The 26,576-nt window shown below is 42.3% G+C and overlaps 1 protein-coding gene across 1 annotated transcript in view; it reads left to right on the top strand.

Annotated features, from left to right (window-relative positions):
• LOC134315589 (xylosyl- and glucuronyltransferase LARGE1) overlaps positions 1 to 26,576 on the top strand; it is a 129,894-nt gene that overhangs the window by 101,863 nt on the left and 1,455 nt on the right. Inside the window, exons 9-14 of the mRNA XM_062996439.1 lie at positions 3,232 to 3,357; positions 6,049 to 6,204; positions 13,194 to 13,357; positions 15,645 to 15,923; positions 21,104 to 21,250; positions 21,364 to 21,559. Of these exons, the coding sequence (XP_062852509.1) occupies positions 3,232 to 3,357; positions 6,049 to 6,204; positions 13,194 to 13,357; positions 15,645 to 15,923; positions 21,104 to 21,250; positions 21,364 to 21,559 (1,068 nt within the window). The remainder of the gene's footprint in view (positions 1 to 3,231; positions 3,358 to 6,048; positions 6,205 to 13,193; positions 13,358 to 15,644; positions 15,924 to 21,103; positions 21,251 to 21,363; positions 21,560 to 26,576) is intronic.

The following is a 26,576-nucleotide window of genomic DNA, read 5'->3' on the forward strand; positions in this document are numbered from 1 at the left end:
CCATGTCCTATGGTCTGATGAGACCAAGTTTAATTTGTTTGGTTCAGATGGTCTCAAGCATGTGTGGCGGCAATCAGGTGAGGAGTACAAAGATAAGTGTGTCATGCTTACAGTCAAGCATGGTGGTGGGAATGCCATGGTCTGGGGCTGCATGAGTGCAGCAGGTGTTGTGGAGTTACATTTCATTGAGGGACACATGAACTCCAATATGTACTGTGAAATACTGAAGCAGAGCATGATCCCCTCCCTCCGGAAACTGGGTCGCAGGGCAGTGTTCCAGCATGATAATGACCCCAAACACACCTCTAAGACGACCACTGCTTTATTGAAGAGGCTGAGGATAAAGGTGATGGACTGGCCAAGCATGTCTCCAGACCTAAACCCAATAGAACATCTTTGGGGCATCCTCAAGCGGAAGGTGGAGGAGCGCAAAGTCTCGAATATCCGCCAGCTCCGTGATGTCGTCATGGAGGAGTGGAAAAGCATTCCAGTGGCAACCTGTGAAGCTCTGGTAAACTCCATGCCCAGGAGAGTTAAGGCAGTTCTGGGAAATAATGGTGGCCACATAAAATATTGACACTTCAGGAACTTTCACTAAGGGGTGTACTCACTTTTGTTGCCGGTGGTTTAGACATTAATGGCTGTATATTGAGTTATTTTGAGGGAAGAATAAATTTACACTGTTATATAAGCTGCACACAGACTACTTTTCATTGTGTCAAAGTGTCATTTTGTCAGTGTTGTCCCATGAAAAGATATACTTAAATATCTGCAGAAATGTGAGGGGTGTACTCACTTTTGTGATACACTGTATATATACAGTGTATCACAAAAGTGAGTACACCCCTCACATTTCTGCAAATATTTCATTATATCTTTTCATGGGACAACACTATAGACATGAAACTTGGATATAACTTAGAGTAGTCAGTGTACAGCTTGTATAGCAGTGTAGATTTACTGTCTTCTGAAAATAACTCAACACACAGCCATTAATGTCTAAATAGCTGGCAACATAAGTGAGTACACCCCACAGTGAACATGTCCAAATTGTGCCCAAATGTGTCGTTGTCCCTCCCTGGTGTCATGTGTCAAGGTCCCAGGTGTAAATGGGGAGCAGGGCTGTTAAATTTGGTGTTTTGGGTACAATTCTCTCATACTGGCCACTGGATATTCAACATGGCACCTCATGGCAAATAACTCTCTGAGGATGTGAGAAATAGAATTGTTGCTCTCCACAAAGATGGCCTGGGCTATAAGAAGATTGCTAACACCCTGAAACTGAGCTACAGCATGGTGGCCAAGGTCCTACAGCGGTTTTCCAGGACAGGTTCCACTCGGAACAGGCTTCGCCAGGGTCGACCAAAGAAGTTGAGTCCACGTGTTCGGCGTCATATCCAGAGGTTGGCTTTAAAAAATAGACACATGAGTGCTGCCAGCATTGCTGCAGAGGTTGAAGACGTGGGAGGTCAGCCTGTCAGTGCTCAGACCATACGCCGCACACTGCATCAATTCGGTCTGCATGGTCGTCATCCCAGAAGGAAGCTGACGCACAAGAAAGCCAGCAAACAGTTTGCTGAAAACAACAGTCCAAGAACATGGATTACGGGAATGCCCTGTGGTCTGACGAGACCAAGATAAACTTGTTTGGCTCAGATGGTGTCCAGCATGTGTGGCGGCGCCCTGGTGAGGAGTACCAAGACAACTGTATCTTGCCTACAGTCAAGCATGGTGGTGGTGGCATCATGGTCTTGGGCTGCATGAGTGTTGCTGGCACTGGGGAGCTGCGGTTCACTGAGGGAAACATGAATTCCAACATGTACTGTGACATTCTGAAACAGAGCATGATCCCCTCCCTTCGAAAACTGGGCCTCATGGCAGTTTTCCAACAGGATAACAACCCCAAACACAACCTCCAAGATGACAACTGCCTTGCTGAGGAAGCTGAAGGTAAAGGTGATGGACTAAACCCAATTGAGCACCTGTGGCGCATCCTCAAGTGGAAGGTGGAGGAGTTCAAGGTGTCTAACATCCACCAGCTCCGTGATGTCATCATGGAGGAGTGGAAGCGGATTCCAGTAGCAACCTGTGCAGCTCTGGTGAATTCCATGCCCAGGAGGGTTAAGGCAGTGCTGGATAATAATGGTGGTCACACAAAATATTGACACTTTGGGCACAATTTGGACATGTTCACTGTGGGGTGTACTCACTTATGTTGCCAGCCATTTAGACATTAATGGCTGTGTGTTGAGTTATTTTCAGAAGACAGTAAATCTACACTGCTATACAAGCTGTACACTGACTACTCTAAGTTATATCCAAGTTTTATTTCTATAGTGTTGTCCCATGAAAAGATATAATAAAATATTTGCAGAAATGTGAGGGGTGTACTCACTTTTGTGATACACTGTATATATATAGCGGCTTCCAGAGGCGCGACTTGGTTCCTTTTGTTCATTTTAAAGAGCCGTTCAATAGAATCGGATCGTTCGCGAACGACTCATCACTCTTAGAATATTTTAGACGGCACCCCGGTTGAGAAAGGCTGATCTAGTCAGTCACTGCTCATTAAGATAATGCTTCCTGTGCTAGTCCACAACAGTAGGGGGCAGTATAAGCACATCATGACTCCAAGAACTCTGAAGCATTTAGAAGCACTGCTTGGCACAGCGAAATAATCGGCTAGCACACCAGCACTGAGATTCTGAGCTCCCAGGTTCGAATCTCCGCTCTACTACCTGTCGGCTGGGTGCCCTCTAACTGGTACAATTAGCTAATGCCTGCAGCAGACAAAATTGGCTTCCAGTCTGCTGGGTGGGAAAGACCAGACTAAAGGGTGGAGTTATCAGCGCTGTGTGAGGACCTTGGTTGCCCAGGGCGTCTGTACAAAAAGTGGAGGAGCGCAGAGATCGGGGCGTGGCTCTCCATACACAAAGCCGACTTCACGCGCAAATCCACTGAAATATGGGTGAATAAGTAGGGATTAGTGGGCTGCACACATGTCGAAGGGAGTGTCGAATAAACACCCTCTTTGGATGCTGCCTGGGTCCCCAGCCGTGGATTGGCTACGCTAAATTGGGAGAAAAAGGGGGTAAAATGCATAAAAAAGATAATAAAAAAAGAAAATGGTTAACAGGTTTTTGACCCGTCATTGCTGTAGACCTCTTGTGTGTTCTGTGTAGGAGGTTTTAGGATCTGTCACTATGATAAGTGCGGTGTGGTGTTTTGCAGGACATCTTTAACGCTGTGATCAAACAGAACCCCTTCCTGGTGCACCAGCTGCCCTGCTTCTGGAACGTCCAGCTGTCTGATCACACCCGTTCTGAGAAGTGCTACAGAGACGTGTCCGACCTCAAGGTGAGCAGACAGCGTATGGGTGGAATTTACTTTTGAGCTGCTGATCAAGGTGCTGTGATGGAAAGTAAAAAGAAAAATCACCTGTGCAGGTGCATGTACAAATAAGTGACAAATTAAAAAAGAATGTTAGTTATGTTTAAGGTTGATCTTTTTGACCAATCAATTTTACTCCTCGCTTTATAAATATAATATAAATATAATATAAATTATTGATCAAAGAATGAAATGTCTGTGTGTACAGATGATAGACTCGACATTAACGAAGGTCAGTAGTGTTTGGAGTGCGCAAACTAGTGAAATCAACTGAAATGCAGAGTATTGAAGAAAAAAGGTGAAATAAAAGCAGGCTCTAAACTAGGCTGTGCGATATGACTAAAAAACTCATATTTCTACATGCTTTTGAGAAGTGGCGATATACGATGCGATATAATGTAAACTTAAAGTACAATGGCAGACCACTGCCCGTATTTTAGCTTATATTGTTCATAAGTTATCTTAAAAATACAAAATACTGTAGTACTGATACATTCTGACACAATTACAGTGTTTATATTTAACTGTATTTGCATTATTATCGACAATATTAATATTATATATATGTTATATATATACACACATTTTGACAATATTAAACAAACCAGCAGAATCTCACAATCATTTATGCTGTCCATTTTACTTCAAATAAATGAGCAAAAAAAAAATCACAATATTTGATAATGCTTTGCTATCATTGCAAAATAAAAGCGCACGGTAAACAGCAGAACCGCGACCCAGATCAACCACACAGCAGGAGAAAATCATAACCGCTGCTTACATGATCTGTGTGTTGTTTCATTAGGGATATACAGTGGGGTCAAAAAGTATTTAGTCAGCCACTGATTGTGCAGGTTCTCCTACTTAGAAAGATGAGAGAGGTCTGTAATTTTCATCATAGGTACACTTCAACTATGAGAGACAAAATGAAAAAAAAAAAATCCAGGAAATCACATTGTAGAATCTTTAAAGAATTTATTTGTAAATTATGGTGGAAAATGAGTATTTGGTCAATAACAAAAGTTCAACTCAATACTTTGTAACATAACCTTTGTTGGCAATGACAGAGGTCAAACGTTTCCTGTAAGTTTTCATCAGGTTTGCACACACTGTAGCTGGTATTTTGGCCCATTCCTCCATGCAGATCTCCTCTAGAGCAGTGATGTTTTGGGGCTGTCGCTGGGCAACACGGACTCCACAAATTTTCTATGGGGTTGAGGTCTGGAGACTGGCTAGGCCACTCCAGGACCTTGAAATGCTTTTTACGGAGCCACTCCTTCGTTGCCCGAGCGGTGTGTTTGGGATCATTGTCATGCTGGAAGACCCAGCCACGTTCCATCTTCAATGCTCTCACTGATGGAAGGAGGTTTTGGCTTAAAATCTCACGATACATGGCCCCGTTCATTCTTCCCTTAACACGGATCAGTCGTCCTGTCCCCTTTGCAGAAAAACAGCCCCAAAGCATGATGTTTCCACCCCCATGCTTCACAGTAGGTATGGTGTTCTTGGGTTTTTCTTCTTCCTCCAAACACGACGAGTTGAGTTTTTACCAAAAAGTTCCATTTTGGTTTCATCTGACCACATGATATTCTCTGGTACTTCGTTCACTAAGCTGTCACTTATAAACAGCCAGTGAAGAGAGAGATTGAAATTCCGCCCAAAATCTGACTTCGGAAGCCTGGACCATGACTGCATCTCTTTAACAAATGAACTGATTCATTAAATTGTTTGAGCATGACACCGTAATGAAATAGAGTGAGCAAAACGAATGAATCTTTACCATCGATAAGAGCACAGCTACCTGATTCCATTCCCATAAATAATTCGTTTGAAAAGAGTCGTTTCTGACTCATTGACTCAGTGATTTAGTTTGCCTTTACTTTAAAGGACAATTTTGTAAATGCTCAACGGGCCGGGTCAAACAGCTTAACGGGGCCTTATGTGGCCCGTGGGCCGTAGTTTGCCCACCACTGCTCTAAGGCGCTCGGGTGATGCAGCGGTAAATACGCTAACCTGCTACCTCGGACAGCAGTGCTACTGGCCAGTTGGGTTTCTACACAGACATGATTAAACAGGGTGACGTAATAGCCTAGCCTTTTTTGCATTTTTTCTTTAATTACACTCTGATTCTACTTAACCACTGCAAATATTCTAGTTGTTGACCTGATTACAGAATGGAATCTTTCTATCCTCTGAGGGGGGGTCACTAATTGGTTTGAAAATAGGATGTAATAATATATTACAGCCTTTACAGTCACCAGGTCTCATCCCTGTTAAGCATTCTTCAACACCACCATCATTAAAAGTCCAACCAAGGGAGGTTGTTTGAGAGATTTGTAGAATCTGCCAAGACACCTGAAACACCACACTAATATACTTTTATTGCAGTGCTATTGTTGTTTTTTTACAATAATTTGTCACCTATGTGTACAAAATTCTCCTGCTGGCTGTGAACATCTGCTCATCTGAGTGTGTGGGGGGTGTTTGATGTCATCTCTGAATGACATTACAGAAAAGGCTGCCTTGTACCTTCTGTTAGGCTCTAACTACAGCTGCTGTTCTTAATGCCCTAACATAAACCTTTATGATCCTCACAGTTCACAGACGTAGCTTCTGGATGTACGATTTAAAGGTTTTTTAATGTCTGTGACTGTCCAGGTGATCCACTGGAACTCTCCTAAGAAGCTCCGGGTGAAGAACAAGCACGTGGAGTTCTTCAGGAACCTTTATCTGACCTTTCTGGAGTATGATGGGAACCTACTTAGGAGGGAGCTGTTTGGCTGCCCCAGTAAGACCGACCACAACAGTGAAAATGTAGGTGAATACCAGCATTCCTTTAACACATGTAATTTTACCTCAAAAGTTATCAGTAGGGTGAAACATGTTAGCCCACCATTGCTGAGATCTCAAGCTCTCGAGTTTGAATCTGAAGGGATTCCTCATTGCTGCTGCATTTTTGGCCTCTGCTGTCTGGTCGATGGTGCCCTCACAGTGACTGGGAATAATAGATCATTTTCAGTATATAATTTTCATTGCACTGTACACGTGTATGTATATATGACAAATAAAGTCATTGCATCTGCTTATTTATTTATTATTATTATTTTTATTTCATTCCAAATCTGTTAAGTATGGTTGAGGTTAGGGCATTGTGTGAGCCACTAGAATTTTTCTTATAGAAAAGGCCTGTAAAGGAAATGGAAAGAGGCCTTCCCCAAACTGTTGCTGAAAAGTTGAAAGCATATAAACCAAAATATTGACCATACTCACTTTCTATACCACTTATGCTAATCAGGGTTGCAGGGGGTTGCTGAAGCCTTTCCCAGCTTTTACATTTACATTTAAATTTTCGGCATTTAGCAGACGCCTTTATCCAAAACGACTTACATTACAGTTACAGTATACAGTCTGAGCAACTGAGGGTTAAGGGCCTTGCTTAAGGGCCCAACAGCAGCAACCTAGCAGTGGTGGGGCTTGAACCAGCAACCTTTGGATTACTGACCTGTGCCTTAACCACTAGGCTACGGTTTGCCGTAGCTTTTAATGGGCAAGGCACACAGAAACCCCCTAGACAGTCCATCGCAGGGCAGACAAACACACACACACACCTAAGAGCAATTTTTAGTAGCTCCAGTTAACCTCACTTGCATGTCTTTGGATTGTGGGAGAAAACCAGAGCACCTGTAGAAAACCCACACGGACACAGGGAGAACATGCAAACCCAGACCACTCCACCTGGGAATCAAACCCACGACCTTCTTGCTGTGAGGCGACAATGCTACCCACCGAGCCACTGTGCCGCCTAGAATATTGACCCTTTTTAAGGGTCAATTTTTTTTTAACACATAGACATGAGTCTTGTCTCCAGTGCTTGAGAAATATAGCATGATATCATGAGATCAATCCCCAGTGTGTTAGTCAGTAAACCAACAATTAAGCTATCAGCAATAAAGACTATTTCTCTGTACTTCATCTCTACTTAAGTCTACCAAAACACCAAGAACGTGATATAATTCTCTTATTTCTGCTTTGGTTTGGGTCCTGACCATGAAAAGTCTTGGTCTTGTCTTGGTGTTAGGTGTATTGGGTCTTGATCCCGACAGTCTTAACTACAATGTGTGCTTACATTTTACATTTACATTTTCAGCATTTAGTAGACGCCTTTATCCAAAGCGACTTACAGTACAATTACAGTATACAGTCTGAGCAATTCAGGGCTAAGCAGCAACCTGGCAGTGGTGGGGCTTAAAACAGGGACCTTCTGATTACTAGTCCAGTAAATTAACGACTAGGGTACAGCTTGCCGTCGCTTGCTTATTATGAAGATGATGACTAAGTTGTTAAAAGCCGTGTAGGCAGTCTGGGTTCTCAGTGTTTGATTTAAGTAGTTTTTTGTGGTGTTTGAGATGTTAGAGTACCGAGCTGGTGTTAGCGTACCCATAAAGAACAACTGAGAGAATAAGTGAGCAATCCTCTCATGAGTTCTAAGATAAGATAAGATATCCTTTATTAATCCCACAATGGGGAAATTTGCATCGTTAGAAATGGTAATACATTGGGAGAGTAGGAGATAAAAAAAAACTAGCAACCAGATTGTGCTCCTCAGGGACATAAAAAAAAGCCCCTAACAGCACACAAGCACATGTAAACATAAGAACATAACATAGTCACACAACGAGCCACGGGTTTGGGGGTGAGGGGATAGGGAAGGTACCAGCTACGACAAGCAGCCTCAGCGATTTGCAGCCATATGCAGGCGCACACTGCAGACCCGTCCTGCCGTATTGGTGGGATCAAGCTAAGAGAGTGGAGACGTTGTTTTTGGGTTGGTAAAGTTCTGACAGTCATTCGTGCAGCAAGAAAAAGTCTGTACAAAGTTCACGATGACATGGTTGTTGACAGCTCTTACTGCCCCGAATGAACCAGCCAGTGGAGGGAGGGTAGGGTACTTCGCAGCAGATCCTCTGGAGGAATTTTCTTATCACCAAGGTCGTTGATGATAACAGTGGGAGCCAAGAGCAGAAATGACATGTTGTTTAGTCTGAGCCCTAATACAAATTTAACAAGAACTCACGGAATTAATGCGTCTCTGATCCGTCTCATTTCGCAAAGCCGTTAGTTTCTCCAAAATGGAATCCATGTTGCGATTAATAACCACAGTCTGAGTTCCAACAGCTCTACCCACCATATCAATCAAATTGGGCAGTTCCTTGGGACCATTGACAACTGACCCAACTTTTTTAATTTCCCGATACAGCAGGGCTAAGCCTAAACCAATCAGCAGAAACCCCACAATTAAAGTTCCGAATAGGTAAACATCCTCTACGTCCTCCAACGAAAGAGGTGCCAGGCACACGACTCTCCACTTCCCCCACGAGTCCGTCGCGTATCCTGCCATCTGCGTTCCATCGGGGCATGTGGGTTCCCCTGAACCCGAACTTCTCGATGAGAAGATGGTGTCAATAGCATTCAGAGACCATTTAACCAATTCCATAATTTGTTCTTTGAGGAGCTGTGCTGAGAAAATCTCTGTAGAGTAGAGTAGACGAGACAGTACGATACAGGAGAAGCCAAGCAGGAAAGATAAGGGAGGAGGGAAAATGCAACCGCCTTCCACGAGAGCAAGAACAGAATAGCACTCAGTTCAGGTGTGTACAAGATCAGTGATAAAATTAAGATGGGGTGATAGAGGAACCTACTGTCTCTTGTAGTGAGATGACAGTTTTTTTTGCAGCTTAGGAGCACAGATAAGTCGTTCATATGACTGACTGTGTGTGAGCTTATTCTAGGTCTTTCTTTTTTTCATCGCAGGAACAGCAGGCGGTCTTTATAACGAGACACTATTTGTAAGGCATGTAGAGAGCATGAAGGGATCAGAGGAATGTGATACAGCCCACCTTTCTGCATTACTCTGTGATGTTTATCTAAACATGCTTTTATCTTACACCTGTTTGAATTCATCTCATTTTCACCACCGTTTTATTATGGTCAGGTTCCTGGTTTTTCATGAATCCATGAATCACCAGGCACAAAGACAGTAACACACACTGGACAGGATGCCAGTCCATCACAAAGCCTTGGCTCCACCAGGCACAGCCAATCATTCTATAAGTAGGCGCCCATAACAACGCTGTAGATTCCAGCCCTGGATTCCAGGTGTAGTGGGCTAGCGCATTTTTCCACTGTGCCACCTGACCACCTCTGTTTGAATTCATTAGACCTATACAGTCAGCTCCAGATTGAATCTCGTCCATGTTTTGTCACCCCCTCTGCGTCCACACAATTGGTTGGGAGTTTTCCAAACTCAGTTTCCAGAGTGGTGTTTTTAGCTGCTTTAGACCTCGACATCTTGGACATTTTGTCTAACCGATTGCTAGTATGACCGAGCGTCTTTAGAGTGTGCTGAGTTTATAAAGAAAGAAATAGACTGTACATAGCTATAGACATAACTATCGCAAAGCATAATACTTTACCGGGCTGTTCTTTTGAGACGCAGCACAGAGATGATCACGTGTGTAGAGAAACACACTTACATTGATTATGAAATCGCCAAAAGGACAAAATGCACCCAATACATAAACACATACATCAAACATTGTCAGCAGACTACACCACAGTAAAGTCTGTTACACTAATGTAATTGCTGTATGATTGCTAGGACCGCCTCATATTTCATGTTTCATACCCTAGGCGAATGAAAAATGTTAAATCGCTAAACACAAACCTTACATTTGAATTTCACAGCAAATTTCACAGCATATTGCAAACTGCATGACGTGATTTTCACGGCCATAAATTAGGTAGTGCCTTAGATATAAGCTTTAATAATGTTGGAGAATCCAGAGCAAGGAATCTGAGAGCGCATCTTATTACAGAATCACTCCAGATCCTCTAGGATCTCAGATCCTTAGTTGTGTGATAAACCCACTGGTATTCAGCAGGCTTTGGTCGGGGAGTTGGATGACCATGAAAAGTGTGCAATTGAATTGGCAGTAGATTTTAGATCAATGTCTGACTGAAAGATTCATTCTTGACCCAATGTACTCATCCTCACAAGGTTCCAAAGACTTTTAGAGGAAAAACACTTCCAAAACACCACAGATCCAAAGTCAAACACTAGCACAAACACATTTGTGCCCATAATTCCCATGAAAAACTTATCGGTGTGTAGAAAATCCTTTTGTAATAGATTCTTGTCAGCATTTGTTAATGCTATTGGACTTCTGAGCAACGTCATAGATGAATGAATCATCATTATCAGTGCTGCTTTCATTGGTTGTGTCATTGTCAGTGTGGGTTAATCAAAAAACAAAATAAATCATTTTCATATACTATTTTTTTTCTAATTATTTATGCATTTTCTCCCATTTTTCTTCCGAGTTAGCGTAGTCAATTTCTATTCCACTGCTGGGGATCCCTGATTGCATTTAAGGAAGGTATATTTCCTGCTCGCGCCTCCTCCGACCCATGCACAGTCCTTAGCGGACCCTTTCTTTTACACCCATGCACTCTGCACAGGCACATCTCTCTGCTCATCAGGGTCCTTGCACAGCACTAGAAGACCCCACCCACATAGTCCGGTCATTCCGCCCTAGCAGACACGGTAGCCAATTAGAGTCTGCTGCAGGCACAGCCAATTATGCCCGCTAGATGGCGCCCAGCCGACTGGTGGCAACCGAGGAGTTCAGAATCTTGGCGCTGGTGTGCTAGTGGAATATCCCACTGTGCCACCTGGGTGCCATATACTATTTACATGTACACAAGCATTCAAAAAGCATATTCTATAAGCAGTGATTCAGTTTTGGAGCAGTGAAGGTATAAGGGACCAACAGTTGTGGATTGTGGCCTGGCAGAGGGTTTAAATTTAGTTTATGATGAGCCCAGTACTGTGGCTAAGTGGGTAGCACTGTCGCCTCACAGCAAGAAGGTCCTGGGTTCGATCCCCAGGTGGAGCGGTCCGGGTCCTTTCTGTGTGGAGTTTGCATGTTTTCCGCGTGTCTGCGTGGGTTTATTTTGGGTGCTCCGGTTTCCTCCCACAGTCCAAAAACATGCAGTCAGGTTAATTGGAAACACTGAATTGTCCTATAGGTACCTAGCCGCTAGGATGCATAAACCAGTGCATTGTAATGCCGGTCCCAAGCCCGGATAAATCGGGGAGGGTTGTGTCAGGAAAGGCATCCGGTGTAAAAACTGTGCCAAATCAATAATGCAGATCACGATCTGCCGGCTACCCCTAACGGGAGCAGCCGAGGAGAGGGAGAGGGAGAGATGAATAGATGGATAGATGGATTAGCTCAGTACCCATGCATTGTTTTTTCCAGACCTGTTTTTCCCATTAAGCTAATGATTATATATTTAATGTCTGAAAATGTGTATGAACAATGGAGTGTGATGTTGCTACTGCCAAGTTTGCTTGTATTGCTGATTAGCCTTTTAAAGCCACCGAGCGTTCAGGGCGCACAGTACATCCCCATCGTCTCTGAATAATCAAATCACTCCCAGCTTGACAATTTCTGATATGGTTTCAGCGCTGCATCTGTTGCACCAATCAATTTCGAGGCTGCATCTTAACTCCGGTCTTGTGCCGTTCTGTCAGTTTTGCTGAGTTTGAGAAGCTATTTAAATGACATTAATAGGACGTTTGGACTGATGGAGTCGCTCAGGAATTAGCTGGCCAAGCACTGCGTGAGCATTCCGATTACTCACTCGTTTTAAATGTAATTTTCAGCCATCAGTCAGTGTGACACCTTTATTAGTGTTTATATAGCTGCCATTTACAGATGTAAACGTTTTTAATGGTATAAGATTGTAATTCCAGTAGTGTGGTCTCTCTTCTGGGGTGCAGACGCTTTTTTTTAACGGGGCGGTAAAATTGGCGAAGTGTTACACAGCTGCACTTTAATGTCTATCGCTTGCTGCTTGCTGATATTGTGCTTACTGGCATTAATCCTGGCAGTGCTATTACTATTATTATTAGTAGTAGTATGCATTTTTCCTTTTTTCTCCCAACCTGGTCATATCCAATTACCCAGTTGTATCTCTACTGCTGTAGACCCTGACCGAGGAGGCCTGTACACATGTGCAGTTGCCAACTGCTTCTTATTACCTGCCTGTGGTGGGTTCACACAGCGATCAGTATCACATACAGAGTCGCACACCGATCTTCATTATTCCATCTCCGAGGCCGCTATTGCAGCAGCACCAGTCATGTTCATGCAGACGCTCTACAGCCTCCTGCATGGACATGATTGGTTAATATCCAAGGGGAATGACTAAAACAGCCTAGACATTGGAAGTTGCACTTTATCAAGTCCCAAGTCCATAGTCCATATTTACATTTACATTGTCAGCATTTAGCAGATGCTTTTTTTATCCAAAGCGACTTACAGTACTGAGACAGCATACTGTCTAAGCAATTGAGGGTTACGGGCCTTGCTCAAGGGCCCAACAGTGACAACCTGGCAGTGGTGGGGCTTGAACAATTGACCTTTTGGTTACTAGTCCAGTACCTTATCCACAACAACTGCCCTTATACTGCCATATGCTATCAGGCGGGTAGCACATCCAGCATGAAAACTGGGCATCCTGGAAGGGCATCCAGCATGAAAACTGTGCCAAGTCTGGTATGTGGACCAGATCCACTGTGGATCCTACCTCACAGGGCTTAACTAGTACTGGTACTACTAGTGATAATAGTTCTGCTATGTGATTTAGAAAAAGTTAATCTTATAGGAATTCAAATGTCTCTCCTTACAGATGTAGCTATATTTAATGAGGGGGATTTTTTGTTTGTGATGTTTCAGCTTCAGAAGACTCTGCTGGAGCTGGATGAGGACGACCCATGCTACGAGTTTCGGCGTGAGCGCTTTACTGTGCACCGTACACACCTTTACTTCCTGCACTACGAGTACGAAACCAGCACTGACCAGACAGATGTTACCCTCGTGGCCCAGCTCTCCATGGACAGGTATGAGATGGATTTGTTTCGAACCTCATTTCCAGAAAAGGTTTGAACATTTTGTAATAGTGTGAGTAAGCTGGGTTCTTGTCAGAGGGTCATGGCTCTTCCATGAGGACAGTGACCCAAATCATACTTTAAAGGGCATTCAAAAATGCACCCTGACAAACCTGTGGAGAGTTCTTAAGTGGCCAGCAATGACTTCAGATCTAAGTCCTATCAAGCACCAGTTGGGAGAAAGCACCCTTCAAATCAGAGAGACCTGGAACAGTTGGCAAAAGAAGAGAATTATTTCAGTTAATGTTTTTAAAAGGCATGTTACCAAATTATACATGCCAATAATTTCATTTCTGGAGTTCTGTGTGAGATTATATACGATCAGACTTGCAGATGTGCCAATATTTTTGTCCATGACTGTATATAAACACATTTTTTCATAGTTAATACAACAGTTGCAGTCTTCAGTAGGCAGCAAATCATATAATAATGTTCACCTCTAGAATCACTATGGAGCACTGTGCAGATTAGGTACATCTCATTAGTTGCCTGGTAGCATTAGCGTAATGGTCTTTAACAGATGAGAGAGGCTTCATCGATATGGTGGATAAAAAAGAAAAACGGAAAACAATGGAGTATGAAGAGAAATAAAGGCCAGACATGCTCCAGAAGAACCTGTAAGATAAGCAGTGTCTGCAGTTTGTTGGTTTAAAAATCCGACACAGACCAGAAAACTATATTCTACTGTAAGGTTTGATGATCGATGGTTGTTGCATAAAGCGGTTAAGCAGCATTACAAACGTAATTTAGAAATCCACCTATGCAAGGACATGATTCCTCTTTAAAAAGAACTCATTGTTTCAGCATTTTAGAGCAATGATTTAAACACAGGATTTAAGGTTTGTCTCCGGGGCAAAAATACTAAAGTCAAATCACTATTTCAGCGTAATACCAACAACACAGAAGCAAAGCCGTCCATTTTTTTTTTACACCAGACCTTTGTTCAAGTTGGATTCATAACCTCAGCATAACGGTAAACGGTGCACTTTATTAGTGGTGACTGGGAGTTCTACAATTATTGATTGTAGTCCATTTGTTTCTCTACATACTTTTTTAGCCTGCTTTCACCCTGTTCTTCAATGGTCAGAACCCCCACACGACCACCACACCACAGGATTACCACAGAGCAGGTATTATTCAGGTGGTGGATCATTCTCTCAGCACTGCAGTGACACTGACATGGTGGTGGTGTGTTAGTGTGTGTTGTGCTGGTATGAGTGGATCAGACACAGCAGCGCTGCTGGAGTTTTTAAATACTGTGTCCACTCACTGTCCACTCTATTAGATACTCCTACCTAGTTGGTCCACCTTGTAGATATAAAGTCAGAGACGATCGCTCATCTATTGCTGCTGTTTGAGTTGGTCATCTTCTAGACCTTCATCAGTGGTCACAGGACGCTGCCCACGGGGCGCTGTTGGCTGGATATTTTTGGTTGGTGGACTATTCTCAGTCCAGCAGTGACAGTTAGGTGTTTAAAAACTCCAGCAGCGCTGCTGTGTCTTATCCACTCAGTGTCACTGCAGTGCTGAGAATGATCCACCACCTAAATAATACCTGCTCTGTAGTGGTCCCGGGAGAGTCCTGACCACTGAAGAACAGCATGAAAGGGGGCTAACAAGGCATGCAGAGTAACAGATGGACTACAGTCAGTAATTGTAGAACTACAAAGTGTCCCTATATAGTAAGTAGAGCTGATAAAATGGACAGTGAGTGTAGAAACAAGGTTTTAATGTTATGGCTGATCGGTATATACTGTATGTATATACGTATATATATACTGTATATATATATATGTATATATATATGTATATATATATATAGATATAATAGTGTACAGGATGCATTATCAGAGCTGACTATAGGAAAATGTAGATGATGTAGACTGACAGTCATGCTTGACAGTGATTTTTAACGCACCAGAATAACAGACTGCAGATAAATCCACATCCTGAATGTAATCAAAAGGACGTGTCAGCATTTGGAACCCTTGTCCATCTCTTTGTACCAGTTTGTCTTTCACAAGTGACAACTGATGATAATGATGTACTTTACAGGCTTCATTTGACTGAAAAGTTCAAGGCAAGGCTAAAACCTTTTTTCACAGTCACGACAATTTATCTGCTTTAGTTTCATTAACCACCTCATCGATAATTGAGGAGGTCTAACCTTTCTCCACCGAAATGGACTGCAAACCCAATGATTAATGATGTGGTCTGATAAAATATTTGTGTGCACCAGGCTGCAGATGCTGGAGGCCATCTGTAAACACTGGGAAGGTCCCATCAGTCTGGCTCTGTACCTGTCTGACGCCGAGGCACAGCAGTTCCTGCGTTACGCTCAGGGCTCCGAGGTGCTGATGAGCAGAAGCAACGTGGGGTATCACATCGTCTACAAAGAGGGTCAGTTCTACCCCGTCAACCTCCTACGCAACGTTGCACTGAAACGGGTCAACACGCCCTACATGTTCCTGTCCGACATCGACTTTCTGCCCATGTATGGACTCTACGAGTACCTCAGGTAAGATGAAACTTCAGAGCAAACGTATGAGGTCTACTCATAAATATAGAGCAGAGGTTAGGCTAATGAACTAACCTGTTAGCTGTGTGTACTTCAGTAGGCAAAAGGTTGGAAACTACTTGGATAGGTTGCCAGTCCAACATTGGGCAAACACACACTCACATCTAAGGCAAATTTAGTATCCCCACTTAACCTGACTTACATGTCTTTGGACTGTCAGTGGAAACCCACTGAGATACGGGAAGAACATGTAAACTCCACAAAGAAAGAAGCTAGACCACTTCACCTGGGAATCAAACCCAGGACCTTTAAGCTGTGAGGCAACAGTGCTACCCATCAATAATTGGCTCCTAACTAATAACCCTCTCTTTTTGTTCTACTTTCGACTGCTCATGTTAGGAGTCTTCACAGTGGATCATTAGTCTCAATCTTGTTGTGTACTAAACATCCTTCTCCATCACACCAACCACCTGCATGGTCCCCCTTTACCGCATCCTTAATCCTTGTCTTTGGCCTTCCTCTCCTCCTCATCCCTCCTCTGCACATGCCCAAACCATCTCCCAGTGAGAATCCTAGCATCTTTATCTCTGCCACCTCCAGCTCCCTCTTGTGTTTTTTTGTCAGTGTCACCGCCTCCAAGCTATACAACATGTAAATCTAAACATGATACTACAATACCACTGTGACCAGTGTAAAAGAATATACAATCCAACTGCTGGTATCCCTTTCAAGCACAGGCTGTTAAATGCAGTAATCTGGAACCTCTGGAGCTGGCTGGCTAGTAAACCCTACTGGCTCTTTACTACCTTACTTCTTATACCTACATAATGCAATGCAATATCTGTCTGTATTGCTGTGTTTGAAACAAGCTTCAGCTAATTATCCACACTGCTCGCTATGTGCTAACATGTTCTGTTAAATAATTCAGTGAGAATGTAATGATGCAAACTGATCATAAAACCAGTTTTAGTTTGCATCTGTAATTTCAGTGAATAGCAGTTAGTGTTTTGATTCTTAGCAAGCTGCTTCCCTGGGTGTCCCAACAAGATTTAAATTATGGGGCCAAATACTTATGACCAGTTTGTGTATACAGTCTTAGTGATTTATCTTGTTGTCTGTCAGTGTGCACCTCTAAATATAAAGTAATGTCACATTGAAGTCCAGAAATCACATTACTCAATGACCAAACTCAGGGTCCAATGTGTACAAAAAGTACAAATGTAAATACAGCCTAATAAAACAGACAGTATATTTTATGTGACAAATTTATCATCTTAAAATTATTTTTAAGGATGCCCATGTGGTGCAGCGGGATATTTCACTAGCACACCAGCGCTGAGATTCTGAACTCCTTGGTTCGAAACTCGGCGTTGCCACCAGTCAGCTGGGTGCCATCTAGCGGGCATAATTGGCAGTGCCTGCAGCAGACACGGTTCTGCTAGATAGGATGACCGGACTATGTGGGTGGGGTCTTCAAATGTTGTGTAAGCACCCTGACTGGCAGAGCGTAAGTGAAAAAGGGTTCCACTAAGGGCTGCGCGTGGGTCGTCGGAGGCGTGAGCAGCAATATACCCACCTCAACTGCAATCAGGGATCCCCCAGCAGCAGAAGACAAATTGACTACTATTTGTGTGGTGGACAAGTAATCAAAAGAATAATATGGAGACTCCAGTGCAGAAGTCTATTAAACTAACTTACCTCTGCTAAGACTTAAACACTGGACTTGACACTGGCTTGGTCAGGCACACTGCAGACACAGAGGCTGGATGGGATATTGCTTCCTTGTCACTGCACCAGCAGCACTTGCTGTCTAATTAAGGTGCCTGCATACATGTTACAAAGAATGATCCAGTCTGGCAGCACACACATGTAGGAACACAGCTTTATGTATTAACCCAGTTCAGAAAGAACAGCCTAATGGCTTCACACTTGTCGGAGGGGGGTGTGCTTGTCTTGTTATGTGTGAACAATTGGTCTGAATTTATCTAAAATTTTTAAATATATATATATTAGCCATAACATTAAAACCACCTCCTTGGTTCTACACTCACTGTCCATTTTATCAGCTCCACTTACCATATAGAAGCACTTTGTAGTTGTACAATTACTGACTGTAGTCCATCTGTTTTTCTGCATGCTTTGTTAGCCCCCTTTCATGCTGTTCTTCAATGGTCAGGACTCTCCCAGGACCACTACAGAGCAGGTATTATTTAGGTGGTGGATCATTCTCAGCACTGCAGTGACACTGACATGGTGGTGGTGTGTTAGTGTGTGTTGTGCTGGTATGAGTGGATAAGACACAGCAGCACTGGAGTTTTTGAACACCTCCCTGTCACTGCTGGACTGAGAATAGTCCACCAACCAAAAACATCCAGCCAACAGCACCCTGTGGGCAGCGTCCTGTGACCACTGATGAAGATCTAGAAGATGACCAACTCGAACAGCTGCAATAGATGAGCGATCGTCTCTGACTTTACATCTATAAGGTGGACCAACTAGGTAGGAGTATCTAATAGAGTGGACAGTGAGTGAACACGGTATTTAAAAACTCCAGCAGTGCTGCTGTGTCTGATCCACTCATACCAGCACAACACACACTAACAAACCACCACCATGTCAGTGTCAATGCAGTGCTGAGAATGATCCACCACCTAAATAATACCTGCCATTGAAAAACAGGGTGAAAGCAGGCTAAAAGGGTATGTAGAGAAATAGATGGACTACAGTCAGTAATTGTAGAACTTAAAAGTGCTTCTATATGGTAAGTGGAGCTGATAAAATGGACAGTGAATGTAGAAACAAGGAGGTGGTTTTAATGTTATGCTTTATCTGTATATATATATATATTTAATTTGTTTACATTTTATATTAATTAATATTTTCAAATATCTATATATTAATCTATGATTCTTCAGTTTTAAATGTGTGGCACAGTCAGGACAGTTATTTATAAGCCAGTACAACACTGTTACAAAAGCTGAGAGAGCAGATCATTTTATTGAACGAAAACAGCAGTGGGCATAATAAAATTTATAAGACATTAGGAGTACTGTCCAGAAGTTCCAAACTTATGGCACAGCAGCAAACCTTCCTTGCTGTGAGGAGAGCCTACATTTTTCTGATAAGCCCTTAGACTTCTCATTAGGACAACAAAGAAAAAACCTGTGTTACTACAACAGCATTACAGGACGACCTGATGAGGACTGGGACAGATGTGTAAGTGGCAGCTATAAGAAGATACTTTAACATCAAGAGTTCATGGCCAAATTGCACAGTGCACACCACTTTTGACCAAGAAGCACACTGGAATGTGCAAGACTGAATTTAGAAAGACCTGCAGAGTTCTGGGACAGTTCTATGGTGTGACAAATCCAAACTGGAAGTTCTGTTCATAAGGATCAGTGGTGCAAGAAAGTCAAGGCTTGTGACCAACCAGAAGAATATGATCCTCACAGCCAAGCATGGAGGTGGGTTGATGATGTGGAAATGTTTTTCTACTGCTGGAACTGCCAATCTTGACCATGTGTCTAGCATCAAGGATTCACAGAAATACCAAGCCGTTTTGAGGAGGAATGTTTCACCTTCTGTAGTTAAATTAAACCTTGGTGATGATTGGACTTGGAAACCTTGAGAGAAACCAGACTCAGCAAGGACCTTCGTCCTCTTCGGGGGTCCCTCCCTAATTCAACCAAAGCTTGGTGAAGGAATCAGACCTGAAATATGCAGGAGTGGCCTGTTCAGTCTTCAGATTTAAATCCAATAGAAAATCTTTGGTAGGATTTAAAGAAAGCAGTTGCAGCACAAAAGCCATTATACCTCGATTATCTTGAAGCTTTTGTACAAAAAGAATAGGCAAAGATTCCACAAGAGAGGTGTCAGAAGCTTGTTAGCACTTCTCCTGAAATCGCTTATTAGAGGTTATCAGGAGAAAAGGATGTTACAGCAAGCACTGAGGCTGGGTGTTGAATAATAGAGCACATGGGTATATATCAAGAGAACTAAATGTTTTTCATTTGAACTCAAAATGATGTAACTTATTTTCTCAAAAGTGCTTTGATGTATCAATAATTTTCCTCTGTATACTGAGATGTCTTGTTGAATATTTTTATTCAATTCTATACACGCCACCGTAATATCTTATAAGATAAAGGGGGATGAATATTAATGATTGCAACTGTAGTACCTATAGGAACAGCCAGACATTCATGACATTATTTTAAACTTTTAATGTTAAAGGTGTTATACACTGATCAGCCATAACATTAAAACCACCTCCTTGTTTCTACACTCATTGTCTATTTTATCAGCTCCACTTACCATATAGAAGCACTTTGTAATTCTACAATTACTGACTGTAGTCCATCTGTTACTCTGCATACCTTTTTAGCCTGATTTCACCCTGTTCTTCAGTGGTCAGGACCCCCACAGTACCACCACAGAGCAGGTATTATTTAGGTGGTGGATCATTCTCAGCACTGCAGTGACACTGACATGATGATGGTGTGTTAGTGTGTGTTGTGCTGGTATGAGTGGATCAGACACAGCAGCGCTGCTGGAGTTTTTAAATACTGTGTCCACTCACTGTCCACTCTATTAGACACTCCTACCTAGTTGGTCCACCTTGTAGATGTAAAGTCAGAGACGATCGCTCATCTATTGCTGCTGTTTGAGTCGGTCATCTTCTAGACCGTCATCAGTGGTCACAGGACGCTGCCCACAGGGCGCTGTTGGCTGGATATTTTTGGTTGGTGGACTATTCTCAGTCCAGCAGTGACAGTGAGGTGTTTAAAAACTCCAGCAGCATTGCTGTGTCCTATCCACTCATACCAGCACAACACACACTAACACACCACCACCATGTCAGTGTCACTGCTGTGGTGGTCCTGTGGGGGGTTCTGACCTTTGAAAAACAGGGTGAAAGCAGGGTAAAAAAGTATGTAGAGAAGTAGATGGACTACAGTCAGTAATTGTAGAACTTCAAAGTGCTTCTATATGGTAAGTGGAGCTGATAAAATGGACAGTGAGTGTAGAAACAAGAAGGTGGTTTTAATGTTATGACTGATCAGTGTATAATCTGTACATTTTTTTTCTCCTACCATATGGACATTGGACGTGTGCAAAAGTACCACTTTGTTTGCTTATTAACCTCTAATTAAAATAGTGTGATGTCTATTCTACAGGAAGTCTGTGGTACAGCTGGACATGGCACACACTAAGAAAGCTCTGGTGGTGCCTGCATTTGAGACACTTCGTTACCGACTGTCCTATCCTAAATCCAAGGCGGAGCTTTTGTCCCAGCTAGACATGGGTGCACTCTTCACCTTCAGGTTTCCTTTTGTCTTCTCTCACAGTGTTAGATTTGTGGTAATGATGCAATAACGTCAAACCCACAAGCAATCAGTAAGTCTCTGAAGTCTGAAAAGAAGTTCTTTTTTTCCAGGTATCATGTATGGACAAAAGGACACGCTCCGACTAACTTTGCTAAATGGAGGACAGCCACGACACCATACAGAGTGCAGTGGGAGGCTGACTTTGAGCCGTACGTGGTTGTGAGGAGGGACAGTCCTGAGTACGACCGCAGGTTTGTGGGGTTCGGCTGGAACAAAGTGGCCCACATTATGGAACTGGATGCTCAGGTAATCCGTCTTCACTGCACATCCAGTCTCACTTCATTCTCATGACTTCATACATCTCACTAAAAAAACCTGAATTCCATTTTAAGGACAACAACTGATTTCACCTTCTTCTCAAACGTTCTGATCTGCACATAGATGCTACTTCATTACATTTAGTATTTAGGTTGTCAGTCAGCAGCCCTTTCTTTCTGTATGTAGGGGTCACCACACCAGATCATTCTTGATCTGCATACTTGATCTGCCGACAGCCACCTCAACCTGCTAACTAGGGTCCTTGCACAGCGTTTGAAGACCCCACCCTATTAGACACTCCTACCTAGTTGGTCCACCTTGTAGATGTAAAGTCAGAAACGATCACTCATCTATTGCTGCTGTTTGAGTTGGTCATCTTCTAGACCTTCATCAATGGTCACAGGACGCTGCCCACAAGGCGCTGTTGGCTGGATATTTTTGGTTGGTGGACTATTCTCAGTCCAGCAGTGACAGTAAGGTGTTTAAAAACTGCAGTGCTGAGAATGATCCACCACCCAAATAATACCTACTCTGTGGTGGTCCTGGGAGAGTCCTGACCATTGAAGAACAGCATGAAAGGGGGCTAACAAAGCATGCAGAGAAACAGATGCTAACGACCCCAGTCCGGTCTTTTCCCCACCCAGCAGACTTGGTGGCCAATTTTGGCTGGTGCAGGCACTGCCAAGTGTGCCCTCTAGATGGCGCCCAATCGACCGGTAGCAGAGCCAAGATTCAAACCTGGATGTTCAGAATCTCAGCACTGGTGTGCTAACGAAATATCCCTCTACGCCACCTGGGCACCCACTTCCTTCCTTATTTTATTTGGGATTGGGACCAGCACTGAGCGCACTGACAAGTGCATCCCACCCCAAGCACCACTGAGATTTGGACCCCAGATCTCAGCGGTAATGGGGTATTGTATTTTACCTCTGCACCAGAGCGGTAGAGAGAACAGTGGCGACACTCCCATAGGGAACCGTTGTAACGGGGGCGGGACTTTTTTTGCGCAGCTTCCGGGTTGTGGAGCTCTGAATAGTTCCAAACATCCCATAGAGCCCCATTCATTTCCACTACTTATCAAGCATTTTCAGCTCTATTTTGCTTTGTTTAAAAAAAATAATGAATTTGATGTCATTAATATACTTAATCCTGTTATTGTTTAGCATTTTCTCAGCACTAAATGTTACATGTTTATTTTAATTAATAGGTATAACTGAATTTAGCTTAGTCAGCTAAGCTAAATTAATGACACTAGAGTCTTTTCACCTAAAATGAGTTGATTAATCAAGAGTCTTGTTACAGAAATGATCATTAGAGCCATAATAAATCATGCTACTTTTACTTTCATACTTAAGTACATTTGAAGGTAAATATACTTTAGTACTTTTACTCAAGTGGAGGTAAAGAGTATTTTTACTTTTACTACTGCTTTTACTGGAGTAATATTTTACCTTGGATATCTCTACTTTAACTCAACTGCATGGTTTGTGTACCTTGTCCACCACTTACATTAGACAAAATGAACTTGTGCATATTCATAATGAATTCATTAATGTATTACATGTAGGAATCAATGATTAATTACTCATAAAATTAGACATGAATGAATGCTATTTCATGTACCTGCAGTGCAGGTAAACACATGGCTTAGTATTTAACCAAAATGATTATTATTATTATGAATCCTCAGGAAAGTGAAGGGAGATTAGTTTATGCAAAAAACAAAACAAAAACACTTTAATGTCTATACTGTATATTGTCTCTGCTACTTAATGATATGGCATTATGTAATGTATGCTAATATAATGTACTGTGTGTTAACAAGAACGACCTATTAACAAGTCATTATAAACATCAATCTTCCACTTTATATACCAGATTGACATTAAAGCAGATGCAGTAAATGTAAACGCAGTTGAAAATACCCAGAAATTGTACAAATGTTTATTATTTAGCGTTTAATATTTAATTCACTGCTGCCTGTCCCATATGAGAACATGACAGCGCCGGGTTTGTTTGGAACTATTGGAGGGACACATGAACCACGTGACCGCGTGGCGGCGAGAACAAGGAGTGTCGCAACTCTCTCCATCTACGGCTCTGCTCTGCACCATTCAAGCACTAACTGGAGGAATTTTTGGCTCCATATGTAATACAATATATTTGTTTTCCAATTATTAATGGCAGAAAATTAATTAAGGGCACTTTGCACTTTGTGTAATGGCTGCATTACTTACCATCATATCGCCGCTGTCTCAACTTTTTGAGTTACCTGACAGTAACGGTGCAAACAAACCACAGATGGAGACATTTACATACAATTCAGCACAGAAATAAAAATATATCTTTATCAGGTCGTCAGTCCGTCTGTTTCATATGTAAAATGGACTTACGTGTACAAATATAAATAAGTTCTACAACCATGCAATTCAATAACCTGAATAAACTGTATAGATCAAACATTACGCATTTCTCAAACAGTACCGGAGGGGAAGGGAGAGGAGATACGCAGTTTTGATGGACAGGTCTAGCAGCCAATGGAGATACTCGTTAAAGAGACTGCGTGATTTTTCATTGGTCATTTTGACATTTGCTGATATGGACAGACAGAGATTTACCTGTCATCAACCCACAATCAACACATGTAAAAAAGTGAAAACCGCTAAAAGTGGAGATACATGTTTTTCATTGGACAGCGACGATATGCTAAAAAAGATTTAATTATTTTGTGATCATTCTTTTTAGAAAAGGTTCCTTGGGTAAGAATGCACTGTATAGCAGAAATGAACCTTTTATTTTGTAATGTCAGATATAAAAGCTTGTTTGGGGAAATCCAGCAGAGTGGAAGTGAAAATTAGAACTTATATATTTAAAACAAATTCCCAAAACTTTAGAATGATCAAAGACCTAAAGTTTTTTTTATACTTGTATACGGTCTTGTTACAATAAAATGTGTTTGTTTAGTAGAACAGCATAATTGGGAGTCTGCACTGCTGGACACTGAAAGAATTGTGTGGACCGTGTGGGGATGAATCGATCATTACATTGCACAAGCCTGTTAACCAACAGCAACCCAGAATGGTAGCTTTTGTTGCCAGTATATTTTTCACTGACAGACGGAAATAAGAACATATTTGAACGCTGTGATTGTTTGAATCTGACCTACAAACGTCATTTCTGCAAAAGGTGAAATATTTTGTAAAAAGGGGTAAAAAAACAAGAATCTGTGATTTGTTCACTATTGAACTTTATTTACCCGACAAAACTACAACGAAATGTTTTAAAATATTTTCACAAACCACTTTTTAAATATAAACATATACACTATATGGCCAAAAGTATTTGGACACCTGACCATGAGCTTGTTGGACATCCTATTTAAAAATAAATGCTATTAAAATAGTGGCCTCTATGTTAACTTTTCAGCTTTAACAACAGCCACTCTATTGAGAGAGCTTCCCACAAGAATGTCTGTGAGAATTTGCACCCATTCAGTCAAAAGAGCATATACACCGATTAGGCATAACATTATGACCACCTAATAATATTCCTAATATTGTGTACGTCCTCCTTTTGCTGCCAAAACAGCCCTGCAACTGTGATGCACTGTATATTCTGACACCTTTCTATCAGAACCAGCATTAACTTCTTCAGCAATTTGAGCTACAGTAGCTCGTCTGTTGGATCGGACCACACGGGCCAGCCTTCACTCCCCACGTGCATCAATGAGCTTTGGCCGCCCATGACCCTGTCGCCGGTTTACCACTGTTCCTTCCTTGGACCACTTTTGATAGATACTGACCACTGCAGACAGGGAACACCCCACAAGAGCTGCAGTTTTGGAGATGCTCTGACCCAGTCGTCTAGCCATCACAATTTGGCCTGTCAAACTCGCTCAAATCCTTACGCTCGTCCATTTTTCCTGCTTCTAACACATCAACTTTGAGGATAAAATGTTCACCTGATGCCTAATATATCCCACCCACTAACAGGTGCCATGATGAAGAGATAATCAGTGTTATTCACTCACCTGTCAGTGGTCATAATGTTATGCCTAGTGGGTGTATATGGCTGGGCACTGGTGTTGGCAAGTAGAGTTCTGCTAAGGTTCTGTGCAGGCCATTGGAGTTTCTTTAACCCAAGCTTTTATTAATGTCTTTATAGAGCTTGCTTTTTGGTACACACATATACAGTATATATATATATGTGTGTGTGTGTGTGTGTACCACAAAGCAAGCTCTATAAATATATATATATATATATATCATATATTGTTCTTTATATAATTGATTTATTACACCTGTTGGCAACTGTTCTGGCTGAAACGCTTGAATTCGAAAATTAGAAGGGGTGCCCCAATACTTTTGTCCATATAGTGTACATTTTGAATTTGATGCCTGTCACACTCTCAACACATATAGGACAGGGTGCAAAATAGGAGTATAAAGTTGATAAAATATTTATAAGCAGGTAAACTGGTAACAGATGAGTGAAGAAATCATGATTGGGTAAAAAATGTTAACAAATGGGCGGTAAAACACGCTAGCACACCAGAGCTGACATCTCAAACTTGTTGTTTCGAATTCCCAACTCTGCTATCCGGTCGGCTGGGTGCCCACATGAACAACCATTGGCTGTTGTTCATACAGGGAGGGAGCCGGACGGGAATTCATCATAACTAATGCAATTACGACCTCTGCTGGCTGATTGATGGCGCCTGCACAGAGATGAGTGATAACGCGTTGATCAGGGTGTGGCGCTCTCTACACAAAGCTGATCCGCATATGAACTCGCCTTGTGCAGGTGAAAAGATGCAGTCGGCTACTGCACACGTGCCGGAGGGGGCTCTACACATGTAGTCTCGGCTCTCCTTAACCATGGTGGAGATCAACATCAGTAGAGAGAAAACTTAATGCAATTGGGTAATTGGATACGCTAAAGTCGGAAAAAAATGCATAAACAAAATCATAATAATAAAAACAATTTAAAAAATGTTAACAAATTA

The sequence above is a fragment of the Trichomycterus rosablanca genome, chromosome 1, assembly GCF_030014385.1.
Source record: "Trichomycterus rosablanca isolate fTriRos1 chromosome 1, fTriRos1.hap1, whole genome shotgun sequence".
NCBI classification, from domain to species: domain Eukaryota; kingdom Metazoa; phylum Chordata; class Actinopteri; order Siluriformes; family Trichomycteridae; genus Trichomycterus; species Trichomycterus rosablanca.